Here is an 18,315-nt window from a genome sequence, read left to right as displayed (position 1 = left end):
GATTGAAGGCCCTCATTCTTATCCTGGGCTCCCTGTGTTTGGATTGTTTAAATGACCTATCCAGACAGGTTGAGTCAGATTATGTGCATAGAAAACCTAGATTCAGGACGTAATAAAACTTTCTTCCTTTGGGCTCAAAGAGTAGGTGAAATTCTAAAATACAGGCAATGTCTTCCTTATCTAATATTTCCTTTTTCTAATATTTCATAATATGTATATACTACATTTAAAAAATTATGGTAAGATTACATATAATACTCAACATTTCCAATTTTAACCATTTTTAAGTGTACACTTCACTGGTATTAAGTACATTTACAATGTTGTGCTACCATCATCACCATCTATTACTAAGACTTTTCAAGACCTCAAACAGAAACTCTACTTATTAAGAAATAATTCCTTACTACCCCCCACCTCTGGCCCCTGATATCCTCTAATCTATTTTCTGGTTCTAAAATTTGCCTATTTTAGATATTTCAAATAAATTGGAATCAAACAATATCTATCCTTTTGGCTTATTTCAGTCAACATAATGTTTTCAGGGTTAATCCATGTTATGGCATGTATCAAAACTTCATTTCTTTATATGGCTGAATAACATCACATTATAGATATATATACATCTTGTTTATCCATTCATCTGTTGTTGGACATTTGGGTTGTTACCACCTTTTGGCTATTAAGATGCTGTTATGAACACTGGCATACAAATATGTTTGAGGCCCTGTTTTCAATTCTTTGGGGTACATATCTAGGAGTGGAATTACTGGATCATATGATAATTCTACTTTTTGAGGAACCACCAAACTGTATTCCACAGAGGCTGTACCATTTTACATTCCTACCAGAAATGCACAAGGCTTCCAATTTCTCTAATCCTCCTCAACACTTATTTTCCATTAAAAAAAAATAACAACCATCCTAATAGGTGTGAGTGGTATTCATTGCGGTTTTGATTTGCATTTCCCTAGTGACTAATGATGTTGAACATCTTTTCATGTGCTTATTGGCCATTTGTATATCTTTTTTGGAGAAATATCTATTCAAGTTCTTTGCTCATTTTTAAGTTTATTTTTTGTCTTTTTGTTGTTGAGTTGTAGTTCTTTATAGATTCCACATCTTAAATGCTTATCAGAAATAAGATTTCCAAATTATTGCTTTGAGCAGCTTTTTTTTTTTTTCACATGGGCAGGTGCCAGGAATCAAACCTGGGTCTCCAGCATGGCAGGCGAGAACTCTGCCTGCTAAGCCACTGTGGCCTGTCCAAGGGCAGCATATGTTTTTTTGGCAGCATATGTTTTAAAAATATTTTTCTTAAGATATCTCCATGCACCATACAGTTCATCCAAAATATACAATCAATGGCTCATAATATCATCACAGTTTCTGCACTCATCACCATGATCAATTTTAGAACATTTGCATCAGTCCAGAAAAAAAAAAAGAAAAAAGAAAAAAAAATACATCCCATAACCCCTTACCCCTCCCTCTCATTGAGCATTAGTATTGCAATCTACCCAACTTCTTAAACCCTTATCCCACCCTACCCCTCATTATTTACTTATTTTTTGTCCTTATTTTTTTCACTTATCTGCCCGTACCCTGGATAAAGGGACCATCAGCCACAAGGTTTTCACAATCACACAGTCACATTGTGTGCTGGTTTGAAAGGAAGTATGCCCCCCTAAGAAAAGCCATGTTTTAATATAAATCCCACTTCATAAAGGTAGAATAATCTCTATTCAATACTGTATGTTTGAAATTGTAATGAGATTATCTCCCTGGATGATGTGATTTAGTCAAGAGTGGTTGTTAAACTGGATTAGGGGATGACATGTCTCCATCCATTTGAGTGGGTCTTGATTAGTTTCTGAAGTCCTATAAAAGGAGAATGAGATTCAGAGAGACTCAGAGAGAGCAGAGAATGCTGCAGCACCATGAAGCAGAGAGTCCACCAGCCAGCGACCTTTGGAGATGAAGAAGGAAAACGCCTCCCGGGGAGCTTCATGAAACAGGAAGCCAGGAGACCAAGCTAGCAGATGACACCGTATTCGCCATGTGCCTGTCCAGCCGAGAGAGAAGCCCTGACTGTGTTTGCCATGTGCCTTCTTGCTTGAAAGAGAAACCCTGAACTTCATCGGCCTTCTTGAACCAAGGTATCTTTCCCTGGATGCCTTTGATTAGACATTTCTATAGACTTGTTTTAAATGGGACATTTTCTCAGCCTTAGAACTGTAAACGAGCAACTTATTAAATTCCCCTTTTGAAAAGCCATTCCATTTCTGGTATATTGCATTCTGGCAGCTAGCAAACTAGAACACATTGTAAAAGTTATATAGTTATACAATTGTCTTCCAGAATCAAGACTACTAGAATACAGTTCAACAGTTTCAGGTACTTCCCTCTAGCCATGCCAATACACCACAAACTAAAAAGGGATATCTACATAATGCATAAGAATAACCTCCAGGATAACCTCTTGACTGTTTGAAATCTCTCAGTCACGGAAACTTTATTTTGTCTCATTTCTCTCTTCCCCCTTTTAGTTAAGAAGCCTTTCTCAGTACCATGATGCTGGGTCCTGGCTCATTCCCGGGAGTCATGTCGCATGTTGACAGAGGGTTTTACAGCCCTGGGAGTCAGGTACCATGGAGGGGAGAGGGCAGTGAGTTCACCTGCCAATTTGGCTTAGAGAGATTGGCCACATCTGAGCAACAAAAGAGATTCTCTGGGGGTGACTCTAAGGCATAGTTATAAGTAGGTTTAGCTCCTCCTTTGCAGGAATAAGTTTGATAGGGGCAAACCTCAAGATCAAGGGCTCAGCCTATTGAATTGGTTGACACCACTGCCTGTGAAAATATCATGAATTCCCCAGATGTATAAGTTTCATATTTCCTCCTTTCTCCCCAGTCCCCCAAGGGGACTTTGCAAATACTTTTTTATTCTCTGGGCACTGTATTTAAGAAACCATTGCCAATCCAAGTTTGTCTAGGTTTGTATCTATATTTTCACTTAAGAGTTTTATGGTTTTAGCTCTTAAATTTAGGTCTTTAATCTATTTATTATTATTTTTTTGCATGCTGTATGGCAGGGGTCACATTTCTTTCTTTTTCTATGTGAGTATCCTGTTATTGCAGCAATATTTGTTGAATTTTTGTTTGTTTGGTTTTTTGTTTGCTTGCTTGTTTGTTTTCTGGGGATGTGCATAGGCCAGGAATTGAACACTGCAGCATGGCAGGCTAGAATTCTACCACGGAACTACCCCTGCACCCCTTTAATCTATTTTGAGTTAATTTTTTACATGATATAAGGTTCAGCTTCATTCTTTTGCATGTGGATATCCAGTTTTCCCATCACCATTTGTTGAAGAGACTGTCTTATCCCCATTAAATGTTGTTGGCACCTTTGAAGAAAATCAATTGACTATAGATGTGAGGAGTTATTTCTGAGCTCTTATTCTATTCCATTAGTCTATATGTCTATCCTTATGCTATTTTGATTACTGTAGTATTGTAGTAAGTTTTGAAATTGGGAAGTGTGGGTCTTCCAACTTTGTTGTTTTTCAAGATTGTTTTGGCTAGTCAGTGTCCATTGAAATTCCATATAAATTTTAGAAGTTGAGGATTTTCTATTTCTGCAAAAATGCCACTGAGGTTTTTATAGGGATTGCATTGAATCTTTATATCACTTTGGGTACTGCTGTCATTGTAACATAAAGTCTTCAAATCCATGAACATTGGATGCCTTTCCATTTATTTAGGTCTTTCATTTCTTTCAGCAGTGTTTTGTGGCTTCTAGTATACAGGTATTCGTTGGCTAAATTTATTCTTAAATATTTTATTATTTTTTGATGCTATTATAATGGAATTATTTTCTTAAATTCCTTTTCAGATTGCTCATTGGTTGTTATAGAAGAACAACTGATTTTTCTGCATTGATTTTGTATCCTGCAACTTTGCCAAATTAATTTATCAGCTCTAACAGGTTTTTTTGTGTGTGCTGATTCTTTAGGATTTTCTACATGTAACATCAGGTCATGTGCAAACAGAGGTTATTTTACTTCTTCAATTTCAATTTAGATGTCTTTTCTTGACTAATTGCTCTGGCTTAGAACTTCCAGTATAATGTTGAATAGAAGAGGTGATAGTGGACATCCTAGTCTTGTTCCTGATCTTAGGTGGGGAGAGCACACACCACTGAGCATGATGTTAGCCGGGACTTTTACATATATGCCATTATCATTGTTGAGGAAGTTCCCATCTATTCCTATTTTATGGAGTGTTTCTATCATGAAAGCTCTTATTATCTTTTAAATACCTGCTACAGCTATAGTTATATGTCCCTTTCTACAAACCAGTAGTGCCACCTCCCTTTTTTCCTTTGATCAATCTTACCAGAGGTTTGTCAGTTTTACCTATTTTATCAGTTAGGAATTAGATTCATCTGGAAGTAACAGAGACCCAACAGAGCAGCTCATTGTTCCACCATCACGAGGAGTCTCTCATCCTTGAGTCTCGATGGTATCCACCATCTGAGATTCTGACAGCAGGATGGAGGAAGGGAGAAACAAAAGGGCAAATGCCATTGATTGTACACCATACACGGAATGTTTGTATGTTAAGTATGTTCATGTTTGTATGTTGTTTTGGTTTGATAATACAAAATAAATTGAAAAAAAAACAAAAAGGGCAAACGATGCAGTCCACCTCTTCTCTCTGACTCTTAACCTGGGCATATTCAATGCTCTGTCCTTGGTCTTTTCTTCTCCACCTTCACTCCTACTGTGATACTCTCACCCAGGTAACATCCCTGGGTGATAAATACTGTCTATTATGTGTTGATCATATCAAATTCCTCTCTGCAACCCAGTCCTCCCTCCTAAGCTTCAGACACATGTCACTACCCACTCAAAATTTTTACTTGAATATTTAATAGGCATTTAAAATGCAAAATGTCCAAAATTGAACTAGAAAGGGAAAGAAATCCAACAAAATGCTGGAGCCCTCAGTGGTCCCTTTCTTTTGAATGCCTACTGATTGCAATTTGCAATTTGATTGTAACTTGGCTTCCCTTCCCCGCCTAGAACACTGCAGGTCCTGTCATGCCACCATTTAATGGATCTTTTTTTTTTTAATGAAATAAAATAGCACAGAATAGATTAGAATGGGAAATATCAGTATGGTTCACATATAATTAGGGTAAATATTGCGTCTGAAGCTTTTGTCTATATACTGGGTCCTGCTGTAAAATGTTTTCCTTGTTATGGGTTGAAGTAAAAAAAATTTAGCTGGTATAGGCCTTGGGGTTCAACAGATGCTTTCAGGGCAAACACCAGCTTTGAGGCTCAGTTACTTCTAAGGAATTACCTTTTTCTGTCATATCTGGCCTCTGTCTGTCTGGCCCTTAATTTTGTAGAGAGCTCATGTAATTATCATTTCTGTGTGGACTCCCAAATTTAAGTCTCCAGCCCTGGCTTTTTTAACTCTGACCTCCAGAGCATCTCTACACCAGCCTGCTTATCATAAATGTCCACCATGGAGTGTCCAAGACAAACTCCTTTCCCTGTGAGTGTAGATGGTTAGCAGAAATATACTTTCTCCTCTCTGTATTATTTGTCATTGTTTTTTCTTTTTTATACTGATATGTCATGAACACGATTTTATAAGTTAGATTTTCCAGTGCAGAGAACTCAAACCATATTATGTGGATGCTAAGTTAATTCAGTTATATCAAATAATCTTCCCCTTCTTAGTCAATGGCACCATAGTCCACCCTGCTGCTCCATCCACAAGCCCTCGGTTCACCTCCAAAGAGATCTCAAATCCATCTCTCCCTCCTACTCCTGCCATTACCCCTGGCTGAGCCACCCTCCCCTCTCTGCTGAATTACTATGATAATTTCCTAGCTGATCTCATTCCTTTCCTGCTGCTTTTTAGTCCATTCTCTATACAGCAAATGATAATCCTTGAAAATGAAATTAGATCATGTCAATCCCTGACTTAAATCTTTTAAAGCCTTCCCCCTGTACTTCGAGTAAAAATCCTTGTCCCAGTCTGCTCCTCTTACCACAGCTTTTCCTGGGTTCTCCTGCTGGCTCACCAGGCAGTGAACATACAGACCTTAGACTCTCAGGGCCTTTGCACTGCTATTTTATCTTCTGGGAAGTCTCTCTCTCCAATTTCATGAGACTGACTCCTGCTGTCTTTCAGATCTCAGCTTCAAAGTCACCTCCCCTGGACACCACTTTCTATTGTGCCACCTTGTTTACTCCTCGTTTGTGGTTTCTGGGAAACACTATGGCATCTTAGCTGAAAACTGGCTCTGGAGGCCAAATGCCTGGGTGTGGAATCCTAGCTGGGCCACTCATTGACATGTGACCTTGGCCAATTTATTTCACCGCTTTGCCCTTCAGTTTCCTCATCTGGAAAATAGGTATACTAATAATAGTACCTCATAGGATCAGTACCTGGCATAGCACAGAGGAAGTCCTAAGTAAATATTAGCAGGTATTTTATTATTTCTCAGGATGTGAATATTTTTATTTGTGGAAATAGGGACTGTGCTTCCCTTATTTACTGCTTTGCCCCTCACACCTAGAGCTCAGTGACTGGTGTGTGGCAGGTACTTAATCCCACATTATTTAATGAATGCATGAAAACAGACATGATCTCTGCTCTTATGGAACTTAGTCTAGAGATCCTGGGGTCTAACCTTGTCCTACTTACCCATCAGCTCCTGACCATTTTAGAGATATGAAGACTCAAGACCCATGAAGGTAGGGTGATTGGAGGAAGGGACAATTGCTCTCTCCTGCTCCCCAGAGGGAAAGAAATCTTCTACTTGTCAGAAATGTGATGAAACATCAAAAGCACGTGGAACCTGCCACATCCATTGTGAGCACAAGTCACAGCCTATTTTTATTCTAGGAAGTCTAATCAGGGCAAAGTGTTCATCATAAGAAAAATTTAAAGCAAAGAAAATCTGTGAGCTCTCTGGAATAACTAACTTGACATTGACTCTACAGTTGTGCCCTAGTGGGAAAGACATCCAGTCCCCTGTCCAAGTAGTCTCCCACCCCATTTAGTCCATGTCACATTTAGGAAAACAGACGCCTCATTTAACAAATGTAACCGCAGAGGTTCAGAGAGGGGAAGGGATTCACTCAAGGCCACACAGTGAATTAACCCAAGTCTCCTAGCTTCTAGGACAAGATTCCTTTAAGCCCTAACTGACATAAAAGCTAACATGAGAATGGAAAGAAAGAAGAAGCAAAGGAGGAGGAGGGAGGCGGAGGGAGGAGAAGGACCAGAAGGAAGAGGAGTGTCAAATCAAGTGCCCCCCTGGGCACTGACGATTGGAGGTGGAGCTGGGGGTCAACCAGAGATCTTGTAGGGAGAGCAGAGGAATCTATCAGGAAAGGGGAGATAGAGGCTGGAACCTGGCTGGGTTATTTTCAGAGCTGCTATCTTTGTCTGCATCTGCTAAATTATTAAACTGAGATCACATCCTAGAGGGTGCCAGGCCAGGTTGCCAGGAAAAGGCTGAAAGGGAGGGTTTGGCTCTCTTAGCAGAGGCCTCACATCTACCAGGGTGGGATGGGAAGGACTCCTCAGGCCTTGTCCCCTGGTCCATCCTACACTCAGCCCAAGGCGGGGCTCTGCTTTGGGCCACAGCCCCACTTACCATCCCCTCCGCAGAGCTCTGTCTCCATTGGCTGCTGTCCTGGGAGGGAGGGATATATGGTAGACAGACTTTAGGAATCTGATCCTATCTGCCTCTTCTCTTTCAGGATCTCTGACTGAGAGAATAGATATGGGTTCGACCCCATGACCATCCATAAGATCTGGCAAGTTCCTGCACCTATCTGAGCCTCGCTGTCTTTTTCTATGCCATAGATATCAGCAGTTCCACTTCTCAGATAAGGTCACTGAGGTTCAGAGAAGAAAAGTACCTTTTCCCGAGTTGCACAACTAGGAAGGGACTGAGTTTTGATTCAAAGCCAGATTTTTCTGATTCCAGACTCCTTTCTGCTTTCTATTCTTTTCCATACTTTTATATTTTCTCTATTTTCCATCTCTTTTATGAAGGAAATTGTGGTGGCTTGGATTTATGAATCCAAGAAAAAATATGTTCTTAATCCATTCCTCTAGGTGTGACCCATTATAAACAGGACCTTTTGATGAAGTTATTTCAGTTGAGGCATGACCCACCTGAATCAGGATGGGTCATACTTAATTCAGTCCTGGAGGATTTATACAGAAGGTCACAGACAGAGAAGCCACTGGGAGCAGCCAGAAGCTGGACATCAGTGGAACCTGGACGAGAGAGCAGAAGATACTACCATGAGCACTGTTATGTGACAGAAAAGCCAAGGGCCAGGGATTGCTGGCAGCCAGCCCCAGAAGGTCATAGTCTTCTGGGAGAAAGCATTGCCTTGCTGATGCCTTGATTTTGGACTGCTAGCCTCAAAACTTTGATCCAATAAATTCCTGTTATTTAAACCAACCCATTGTATGTTATTTGTTTTAGCGTCTGAGAAATGAAAACAGGAATGTATAACTTAAAACATAGTAATCACAGTTTAAAAAGTGCATTCCTTAATTCCAAATGTTGTATTTGCTGGGCTGGCTGTACACTAATAAGTGGTGGCCTGCAGCTGAGAGAATGGAGCTCAGGCCAATTAAGGAAGCCAAACTTCTCTCACCCCTGGTCCTTTGTACATGCTGCTCCCTTCCTGAAACTTCTCCCTCCCTGTCCCCCATCTACCTCTGCATTGCTCACTTTGATTCATCCTCCATATCTCAGTTTAAATATCAACCCCTCCAGGAGGAAGCTTTCCCCCCCTGGCTGGGCTGGGTGTCTGCTGTATTCCCACAGACCCTGTGATTCCTCCTCCATCCTAGACTGTGCCCTAAGGGTAGAGCCCCATTTGATCATTGCTTTACCTCCAGCAGTCAGCCCAATTAGGAAACAGTAGTCCAATTTGTGGAATGAGTGAAAGAACAAATGAATAAATGAACAAATGGAGAATGGTTCATCTCCATTCTCAATAAGTTCTACCCTTATGTGACTGTTGATTTCAAACAAACATCTACTGAGTGTTTTCTAAACCAGGCACTCTGCTTAACAATAAGTAAAACCAGTTTGGGTGAAAGAGTATAAAATTACTAAACATTAAACAAGTACACATATACCTATGACTTGTGAGAATTTTCAAGGAACAGGGAACACTGTCAAAGAATAACAGGAACTCAGCTAGGGAGGTGAGGGATGATTTTGGGTTAGGTCAGATCCTGTGATTAAATTCTTGCGTGACCACGTACCTGCATGTGACCTTGGAAAAGGCTCTTCACTTCTCCGGACTTTGGTTTCTCATCAGGAAGAAAAGACTGCTGATCCACTTCTCCTAGGGATGATGCGAGGAGATAGAAGACATTCACTCATTCAATAAATGTGTGTTGAGCATCTTTCAGTGCTCAGAGAAATGACTTGCCCAAGGTCACCCAGATAGGCAGCATGTGTGTGGGATTTGAACACCCAGCTAATGCCCTGGATATGGCTGGTGGGGCACAGTAGGGTGGGCCCTCATCTTGTTCCCCTTCATTTCTCCTCCCAGCATTGGGAGAAGTTATTTGGCTGATGCAGGCACCCTGTATGTCAGTCTTCATACCATTATTGGGATGGGGCCTTCTGTACTGAGAAAGACATGGAGTTTGATGAAACCAAGGAAACTGTTCAACGGGATGACACCATTCAGCAAGGCATCCATCCCCACTGGGGGCCACCTGGCAGCTCCTGGGCCTCCCTCACCCTCTCTGAACCCCTCTGAGTTCCAGAGCCCCCACCCCTCACTGAACTGCGTGTCTCCCACCTTGAGCCTCCAGCAGCACCTCTGTGCCCATACGCCTCCTCCACTGGAGTCCCACCCCCTCCCTGAACTGCTCCTCCCTGAGTCCCCACCCCTCACTGAGTCATGCCCTTTCAGCGATCCTCTCCTCCCCCCACATTAAGCATCCACTAATCCCAGTTACTTAGCATTCCTCCTCCTCATTTACGCCTCCCTCCCTTTAATGAAGCCCTCCTCCCTTCTCTTTCACTGAGCCTGGGGCCTCCTCACTGAGCCCACTCCATTCTCCAGCCCCTTCCAAGCTGCCTCTCAGGAGCCTGGCTGTGTCACCCACGAGGCCCTGCACGCAGTCTAAGGCACCTGAAAGCGCTTATTGAACATGGAGGTGGGCAGCTCTAGCCTCACCTCCCCACCAGCCCCCTCTTCAGGCTAGGTCAGTGGTCACACTGGCCACCCCTTTGGCAGGCCCTTTTGAGCCCAGGGACTGTTGCAGTCCTCCCCAGTCTGTCTCAGAGCTGATTTCTGACCCTCTGGTCTCAGCCCTTGCGTACCACAGAGACATCTCCTATCTCTGATGGCTGCTTTGAGCAGATAGAAACCGAGGCAGGGCCACGGTGTCTGGGAGAGGAGGGGACGGCAGGGTCACTTGTGCTGTGGGGAAGGTGGGCCCGGCTCAGCTATATCATTTTGCCTGAATGACCAAAGTCCCAGATAAGGATGGCCCCTCAGCTGGGAGTAGACCCAGGTATCTAAGGCTCCAGAGAGCATGAATGGCTGAGCTGGTCCCATTGCCAGATTCAGCCACTGACTGGCAGTCTGACCTTGGGCAAGGCACCGCTGCTCCTTCTGGATCTGTTTCCCCGCTCTGTATAAAAAGGTTTGGGGACACTTGCTGGGAGGAACAAACAGGAGCAGGGTCAGGGATAGAATATGGCACACCATGGGGCCCAGGGCTCCTCTGGGTGGGGGGCACCAGGGGTCGCGGGAGCCGCCTCAGGTTTAGGGGCAGCACTGAGGGGTTTGTTCTGCAAGCGAAGGGCCTGCGGGACAGGCGACAACCTGGTCACAACCCTATCTCACCTGGACGCCAGTCGTCCCACTCTGAGAGAGGAGAAAGGATTCCTGGCAAGCCTGAAGGCCCTGGAAAGCCAGAAGAACCATTCCATCAAGGGGCCGCGGGCGGCCCGGGACGGAGCACCGGGCAGTCAGGCCTCCTCAGTCCCCGTCCGGGCTCTCCTTGTAGCCTCAGGCCTGACCCTCCCCACGTGAGAACTGGATTCCATAATTTCTAAGTACCAGCTACCAGAGTTTATGACTGTTTGAGGGGCCACATCACGGAGGTTCTTTTTCACTCAATATTTGGGGAAAGCTGATGGGACCTGGATGGCTAAAGAGGGCGTCGCCGAGCGAGGGACAGCAGACCCGAACCATTTGGGAACCGGCCTGAATGGGCGGGCCGTGGGAGGCGCCCCCAGGGCATGCCAGCCTCTGATTGGCTGCGCCGCCCCTCGCTCCGCCCCTTGAGCTATAAGGCGCACCGGCCGCCGGCCCCGCGTTAGCGTGGGGGTTGTGGCCGTGGCTCGGTCCCTCTGAGCACCGTGTCCTTCCTCCCCCGCGCGGGGGCAGCCGGCCAGGCCAGCGCACCGACAGCTGCGGACCGCCGGGGGGCGGGGGATGCCGGGCTGCCGAATTAGCGCCTGCGGCCCGGGGGCCCAGGAAGGGACCGCCGAGCCGGGGTCACCGCCGCCGCCTCGGGAGCCCCAGCCGTCCCCTCAGCCCCCGCCCCCAACTCCGACCTTGACCCCGACCCCGGCCCAGGCTTCGCCGCTGCCCGAGGAGGCCGCAGCCGAGGGGCAGGAGCTGCGGCGCTGGCGTCAGGGCGCTAGCGGGGGAGCGGGGGGCACCGGGCCGGCAGGGGGCGCGGGCGGCGGCCCCGGCGCGGCGGCGGGGACCGGGAGCCGCGCGCTAGAGCTGGCCGAAGCGCGGCGGCGGCTGCTGGAGGTGGAGGGCCGCCGGCGCCTGGTGTCGGAGCTGGAGAGCCGCGTGCTGCAGCTGCACCGCGTCTTCCTGGCGGCCGAGCTCCGGCTGGCGCACCGAGCCGAGAGCCTGGGCCGCCTGGGCGGTGGCGTGGCCCAGGCCGAGCTCTACCTGGCAGCGCACGGACCGCGCCTCAAGAAGGGCCCGCGCCGGGGTCGCCGCGCCCGCCCGCCAGCGCTGCTCGCCTCGGCGCTCGGCCTGGGTGGCTGCGTGCCCTGGGGCGCCGGACGCCTACGGCGCGGTCACGGCCCGGAGCCGGACTCGCCCTTCCGTCGCAGCCCGCCCCGCGGCCCCGCCTCCCCCCAGCGCTGACCCCCGCGTCCTGGCCCCGGGGTGGCCGGGCAGGACATCGCCGAGGTGCCGGCCAAGTGATGGTGGACCGCCGGCCTGATGGACAGCGTCAGTGGCGCGGATGGACGGACAGGTGGACCGTAGGAAGAGACCGTCGGTGGGCCGAGGGCCCAGTAAAGGAGGCTGAGGTGCGGTCTTAGCGGCCGGTGCATCCGAGGGACGGGATGGGGGTTTCAGGACCCAGGGACCTTCCTTTCCAGGGGCTGCTGGGTCCCTAATAAAGCTGTCCACCTTACCTTGCCGCTTTTCCCAGACCACCTGGGGAATGAGGTTGTTGCACCAAGTCCCCATTAAAGAGTCGGGCAAATTTTGAAGGTGCTCAGATCCCAGGAGGGGTTTGGCAGCAAACTTTCACCAGTTCGAGCCGGCTGCACCGAGGCAGCACCCCCACCTGCCGGTTGCCTTTCCTAGGTCCCATGGGGCTGTAACGAGAGTCTTGCCCTTGAGGCTGCTACTTTCTGGCGCTGATTACCAGCTGCATACTTTCTGGAGGGCAGAATAGTTGAGGTCCCAGGATGGGGTGGGGTCTGGCACTGGTATGTTCTCCCCTAAGCCTGTTTCCCGTTTTAGGAGATGGAATCTCAAAGAGGTTGAGGATTTGTTCCCATCATATTTATCATACTTAATCTTTTTCCTCTTTCTTCATGCCCTCATGCAGCCTCAGTAAGGCTGCAGTTCACAGATAACCAGGGTGGGTGTTTGGCAATTGCCTAAAGTTCCTGCTGCCCTCCTAAGGGCCCTAACATGACAGGACCTTGTAATGCCCTCCCCCAACCTGGTCTCTAAGATGGCTCTGCCAAAGATGGAGCCAAGTGGCATTCTTTAACAGGCCCCACGGGGGCAGGTATGGCATCAACTGCCAGAAAGGGGGGCCTTAAAGGGCCAGGTTTGAAATAAGATCTGCTTCAGTTCCTGTCCAAATGCCCCTTGGTTCCCCCAGTCCCCCGTCCCCACAAGTATTGAATCACCTGGCTGCTGCTCTGCTGCTCCCTGGCTGAAGCCTCCCTTGTCAGGCTGTGAATCGAATAGCATCACCTCCTGGAAAGGCTGGACTGAGGTTTGCATGGGACAAAGGTCTTTCTTCTTCTCCCATAAGTCATGGAAGTTATTGTTTTCTATTGCACTTTTAGTCCTAGAAATATGCAGTGCTTTTGCTGATCGAGCCAGGAGCTAATTTAAAGGAAAGGAGAGGAGATTTCTCAAGGTCACAAGCCATTGCAGGATAGAACCAGGTCCTAGGACAGTGTATACCTTTTCCATAATGTCTCTTCCCTTCCCAAGGGACAGGGACTGGAGAGAGCTGGCTTTTCTCTAAGCTGTGTGACCTGGAACGACTCTGCCCCCTCTCTGGGCCAGTTTTCTCAGTCAGTCCCTTCTCTCTCATAACTTTCCCTCCCTATGGCAGCAGGGATAACATCAGTGTCACTGGAACTTGGTTTAATTCTGCCTTGGTCAGATGCTGTACTCTGATAGGACCCTCACCTGATCCTCCCTTATCAGCCCTTCCTCTCCCTGGGTACAAAACAGGGGCTGGTTTCTTGGCTAACAGTCAGGCCTTCCTGAATCTATTCTTAGCTAGAATAGGGAGGCCCAGGAGGAGACCTCAGAGCCCTGAAACAGAGCTTGGGGAGGATTGAGGGGTGGGGGGGCCCTGGCATCATCTGCCCTCCCCTGAGAGGGAGAAGCCTCTGAAGAAACTCAGGTCATTTGGGTTCTGGGGTCCAAAGAGGACAGCAACTTGAGGTGACAAAGAAGGAGCTCACACTGCAGTGCTGGGCTGAAGCCAGGACTGTTTGTTTTATGGGTTGCAGGGGGAAAGGGGTACTTAGCCAGAAAAGCTTTTAGCTAATGGTGTAAAGTGTTCTGTGTCATAGCAGTTTTACCTTTCTCCGGGATTTATTGATAATCGGCTTTGGCCTGATCTGGAAGGGGATGTGGGTAGGGAATTAGAGATGACACTTGCTGGAGAAAGTGGTGTATGTGGGTGTGTGTGTGGCGGTAATGTAAATTGGTGCTGGTGTCACAGGCAGCTTCTGTCCCCCTCCTTCTATTCGCAGATGTCCCTCTGCACCTCACCAGGGCATCGATGCCCAGAGACTTGAACCCCTGCTCCTGGTTCATTGCTCTCTCCTCTCCCCCTCACTTGGGTAACAGGAGTCACCTACCCATACCAGCCTTGCCCACCCAGCCAGTATTGCAGCTCTCCATTTTCTCCTCAATCAGCAGACATTGACATCTATTCTGTGGCAGGGCTCAAAGAGCACAGCTGAATCAGGATCTGTGCTTTTAGGGGATTAGGTCTTCCAGTCCCACTTTTTTCATGGGTAGGCACTGGGAATTAAACCTGGGTCTCCAGCATCCTGCTGAGCCACCATGGCCCACCCTGGAGGGCTATTTTTAGGCCTTCACAAGTAACTAGCGTGTGGCAGCTGGACAGGAGACTGACCCCACCTCTCTATAACTTCTTGAATACTTTTTTCTTTTTTACATGTAAGTTTGCTTTTATTAAAAAACTTTAAGAATAAGTCACAAAATAAAAATAAGAATGATTCCTATAGGAGGACAGAGGGAACAGAATGGAGGGGACGTGAATACTCTCTTGAAGGCCTTTAGGCCTGGGGGCTGGACTGAGTGCAGGAATCTTGGGGAACCTGTGCTTTGAGGACACTGATGATCACCAGTGAAACTGGGATCTCAGCAAAGGGAAACGAGAGGAACAGGAGCCTTTCTTCAGGTTGATGCCCAAGGCTGGGAGACTAGTTCAGGGTTCTAGTTGCAGTGCTGGCCCTCCCCTTCACCTGAGTAAGTCTCTTTGTAATCTTGGCCGGGTTTGGTGCATGGGGGTGGGGTCGGGTCCAGGCCCAACGGTGTGAGGGCGTTTCCGGCGGACGCCACCAGAGGGCAGTGCGGGACTGCTTCGCGGGGCGTGGGGGCGTGGCCTGGAGCCGGCCAGTTCCCCGTGTCCCCGCCCCTAACCATCCTCTCCGCGGAACCGCAGCTTCCTTGGCCTTGAGCATTAGCTTTAAAGGTCTGGTGTAGGGAACGGTTAGTGGCGTTGGGCACGGCTGGAAAGTGTGGGTGTAGTTCCGGTGATGGCTCCTTGGCAGGGGAGAGCTGCGTCCATCACCCACTCCCTGGGCGCGGGAGCTTACTTAGAAATAAGGACGCAGAGAAGCCGTGGGTTGACCCGCAGCTGAAGTTTAGTTGGGAAAAATCTCTTCTGAAACGTTCCTCAGAGCCCAGGTCCTCCGGGAGGGCTCTGTCAGGAGAGGCTTCCTGGAAAGAGATGTTGGGCCTGGCAGCGATCACCGAGAGTAGAGGTCCCGAGTCGTCTGCTCCACGCAGGACTATCACATTGGCCAGCACACCCCCTCCCACCGTCACCTGGGAACTACGGTGGTGTCATGCTTGGAGTCTTTAACGACTCTGTGCCCAGAATCCAAGCATGACAGGTGGCCTCTTAGATGTTAGGCTGAAGTGACAGGGGCTCCAAGCCTGTAGTGGCTAGGCTGTAGGTGGGCCCCTTCCCTGAAAGTTGGGTCTTTGGAGAAAAACTCCAGGTGCCCAGACTTCCCAGAGCTGAAGGAGTGGCTCCCTGCTTTAGCCAGCTGGCAAGGAGGTATTTGGGAAAACAAGGTGATCCCCAGTATATGTCTTTCCTCATCAACCTTGGCCGCACCCTGGCCTGGAGTGAAAGGGGAAGGAACCCTTGGTAATGGAATAATTTGTTAGCCACCTCCTCTGTGGCAGGCAGTGTGCTAAGCACTTTACACCCATTATCTGTTTAAGTCCTCAACAACCACCCTGCAAAGTAGGGATTATTATCCTCATTTCCACAGATGAGAAAACTGAGGGTCAGGGAGGGCAGAGGATTTGCCCAAGGACACAGCACCTGTCAGTGGAGATAGCTTCAACATTAGGCTATGTGGCTTTTCCTGCATCAGGCTGGTGAGGGCTCCATTTGGGAGGGTTTCTGGTTTCTCACCCTTAAGGCTGGGTACAGTGACCCCCGGTCCTTGGTTCTAGGGAAGGACATGATGGGCCTCAGGAGGGTGGCAGAAGGTGCCCACCCCTGTCCCCAGGACCTGAGTGCAGCACTAGAGGCCGGCTCCCCAGCCTTGTTGTCTCGGTCCTGGGGGGATGAGTCAGACTGAGTTGGCTCACCTGGCTTCTGTGGAGAGTGAGCCTGGAGGCAGGGTCTGGCCTTGCCTTAGAGGGCTGCCACCATGAATGGCAGAGGAGGGTGACAGGCTCTGTGGTGACAGACTTGAAACAAGACAGTCTCGGGCTTCACTCCTGGCCTAGAGCTTCTCAGCTGCAGGACCGTGGACAAGTGACTTCCCTTCTCTGAGCCAATTTCTTCTATTTTTGTTTTGTTTTGTTTTATGGGGAGCTGGGGGGAGATCACCGCCAGCGTTAAATGAGAGTTCAGGCTAAGTGCCTAGCACAAAGTAGGAATCTGTAATGTTGGAGCAGATCTACCTAGTCCAGGGGAGGTGGCCAGGACAGAGCCTGCAGGCATCACCATATCAGGAATCCCTGGAGCTGATCCTCTCCCCTCTCCTCCCCCACTCCCAGGCCCTGGGGAACTTCTTGGGGGGAGAAATGGAGGAGAGGCAGGCCTTTCATCCCAGGAACATTCCATTCCAGCTGCTCAGACCAGTGGGGATCCCAGCCAAGGACAAAAGCCCAAGGGAAGCTCTGCTTCCCAGGGTGGGGGCCCTATTTCATATGTTGCCCTCTCCACAACGGCCTCCCTTTAGGAGGTGGATGTGGAAGGGTTTGGGTGGGGCTGGGTGGTGGTAGGGAAGGGGTAATTAAAGCTCTCGAAATTATTCTTTCCAGTTTCTCAGAGTCTCTGCTCTATGGATCTGGCCTCCTGGATTCTGCACCTCCCCTGGGCACCTCCTTCAGGAAGACTTCTCAGATTGACTCTACACAGCCTTCGCGTCCCCTTCACTTCACAGAAGCAGAGGAGGCTCTGCTTTTCCAGTGGCAAGGGGCTTCCCCTGGGGGAGTTGCCTATCCTATGAATCTCTCTCTATGCCACTTCTGACTTTGGTTTACACTGTACAATTAGAGATGTTACAACAGTTCTCTGAGATATATTCAGATTATTATTTAAGAGTGCAGCAAATATTTCTGATGTGAAAATGAAAAGGATTTATTTAAAATATATAGTCATCCTTAAACAAATCACTGCATAGCTGGAGCCCCCATTTTGGTAGATGTCATTGCTTCTGTCTAATAGAGCCTGGAGGCCTATTCAAGAGAAAGCTTTGGTTTGAGAGATCCTCAGCTTCCCTCAGCCACTGACCTTGCTCCCCTGTTGTGGAATACTGCCCGTGGCCCCTCAGAAAGACAATCAGCTGCTGGCTTCTAGGTGGGGGACACACCTTTGAGTTTTCAGAGTTTTCAGGTGGTGGCAATATCAAAATAATAAGCAAACTTTTAAATGAAAAAGGGAGGTACATTTATTCAGATACCCAGATGATAGAGAAAAGGAGGGCACATTTACTCACATACCCAGGACCTGTAGAATTCTGCAAAGTGAATATATCTCAGTCTCCCGATTTAATTCAGGAAGAATAAATTCCAATAATGTGAGGCACGTGCGTGTGGTTTTCGCGGTTCACTTTGCAAACGTCCTTGTCTCCTTTCCTTTGCATGTGTCTGACCCAGCCCATTAAGTTGGCAGTTCCTTGAGCTGCTTCTCTTTAGTTTCACTGGACAATCCGGGCATGTTGACTGATTTGCAGACTGATTTCTCACTTGACTTGGCTCAAAACCGGCCCTCTCCAGGAAGTCCTACTGGGTAAGAAGGTGGCAAGGAAGGCAGGGCGTGGGAGTGTACCCATGAGGCTGGGTGACACCGAGGCGGCCTGATGCCCGGTGCTGGCCACTATCCGTCGGAGTCCCAGCAGGGCACACACAGACTGGGAAGACTTTGAAAAAGTGACTGTTTGTAAAGATATGGGCTGGGCTTAGGGGACTGAGAGGGATGGTGCAGTACCCCGGCTCTGGTGGACTATAGGGTCCCTACAGGCCCCTACAGGTCAGTTCCCACTGGACACAGA

General features: G+C 48.1%; 1 protein-coding gene and 1 long non-coding RNA gene across 4 annotated transcripts in view; one reads left to right on the top strand and one right to left on the bottom strand.

The window, feature by feature from the left end:
• The window catches only part of LOC143674658 (uncharacterized), a 44,281-nt gene extending 32,963 nt beyond the window's left edge, over window positions 1–11,318 (bottom strand). For 2 of the 3 annotated variants that reach the window (XR_013171146.1, XR_013171145.1), the window contains exons 1-2: window positions 10,931–11,318; window positions 9,327–9,409 (exon numbers count right to left, since the gene is read on the bottom strand). This is a non-coding gene — a long non-coding RNA (uncharacterized LOC143674658). Of the gene's footprint in view, window positions 1–5,016; window positions 8,319–9,326; window positions 9,410–10,930 lie in introns of those variants that run through there. The other variant, XR_013171144.1, reaches the window with a different exon arrangement.
• Window positions 11,319–11,414: 96 nt separating this feature from the next.
• On the top strand, window positions 11,415–17,846 carry TRNP1 (TMF1 regulated nuclear protein 1). The gene is made up of 2 exons (XM_077150693.1): window positions 11,415–12,366; window positions 17,084–17,846. Exon 1 carries the CDS (start codon window positions 11,525–11,527, stop codon window positions 12,197–12,199), a length of 675 nt encoding a protein of 224 aa, XP_077006808.1. The 5' UTR covers window positions 11,415–11,524; the 3' UTR covers window positions 12,200–12,366; window positions 17,084–17,846.
• Window positions 17,847–18,315: the final 469 nt, after the last annotated feature.

This window comes from Tamandua tetradactyla, chromosome 2, assembly GCF_023851605.1.
Source record: "Tamandua tetradactyla isolate mTamTet1 chromosome 2, mTamTet1.pri, whole genome shotgun sequence".
Classification (NCBI taxonomy): Eukaryota; Metazoa; Chordata; class Mammalia; order Pilosa; family Myrmecophagidae; genus Tamandua; species Tamandua tetradactyla.
Note: the sequence above shows the minus strand (reverse complement) of the source record. Positions and strands in the feature narration are given on the sequence as shown.

Bases quoted from the DNA above. Each gene is read 5' to 3' on its own strand.
- TRNP1 (XM_077150693.1), top strand. From the start codon at position 11,525: ATGCCGGGCTGCCGAATTAGCGCCTGCGGCCCGGGGGCCCAGGAAGGG.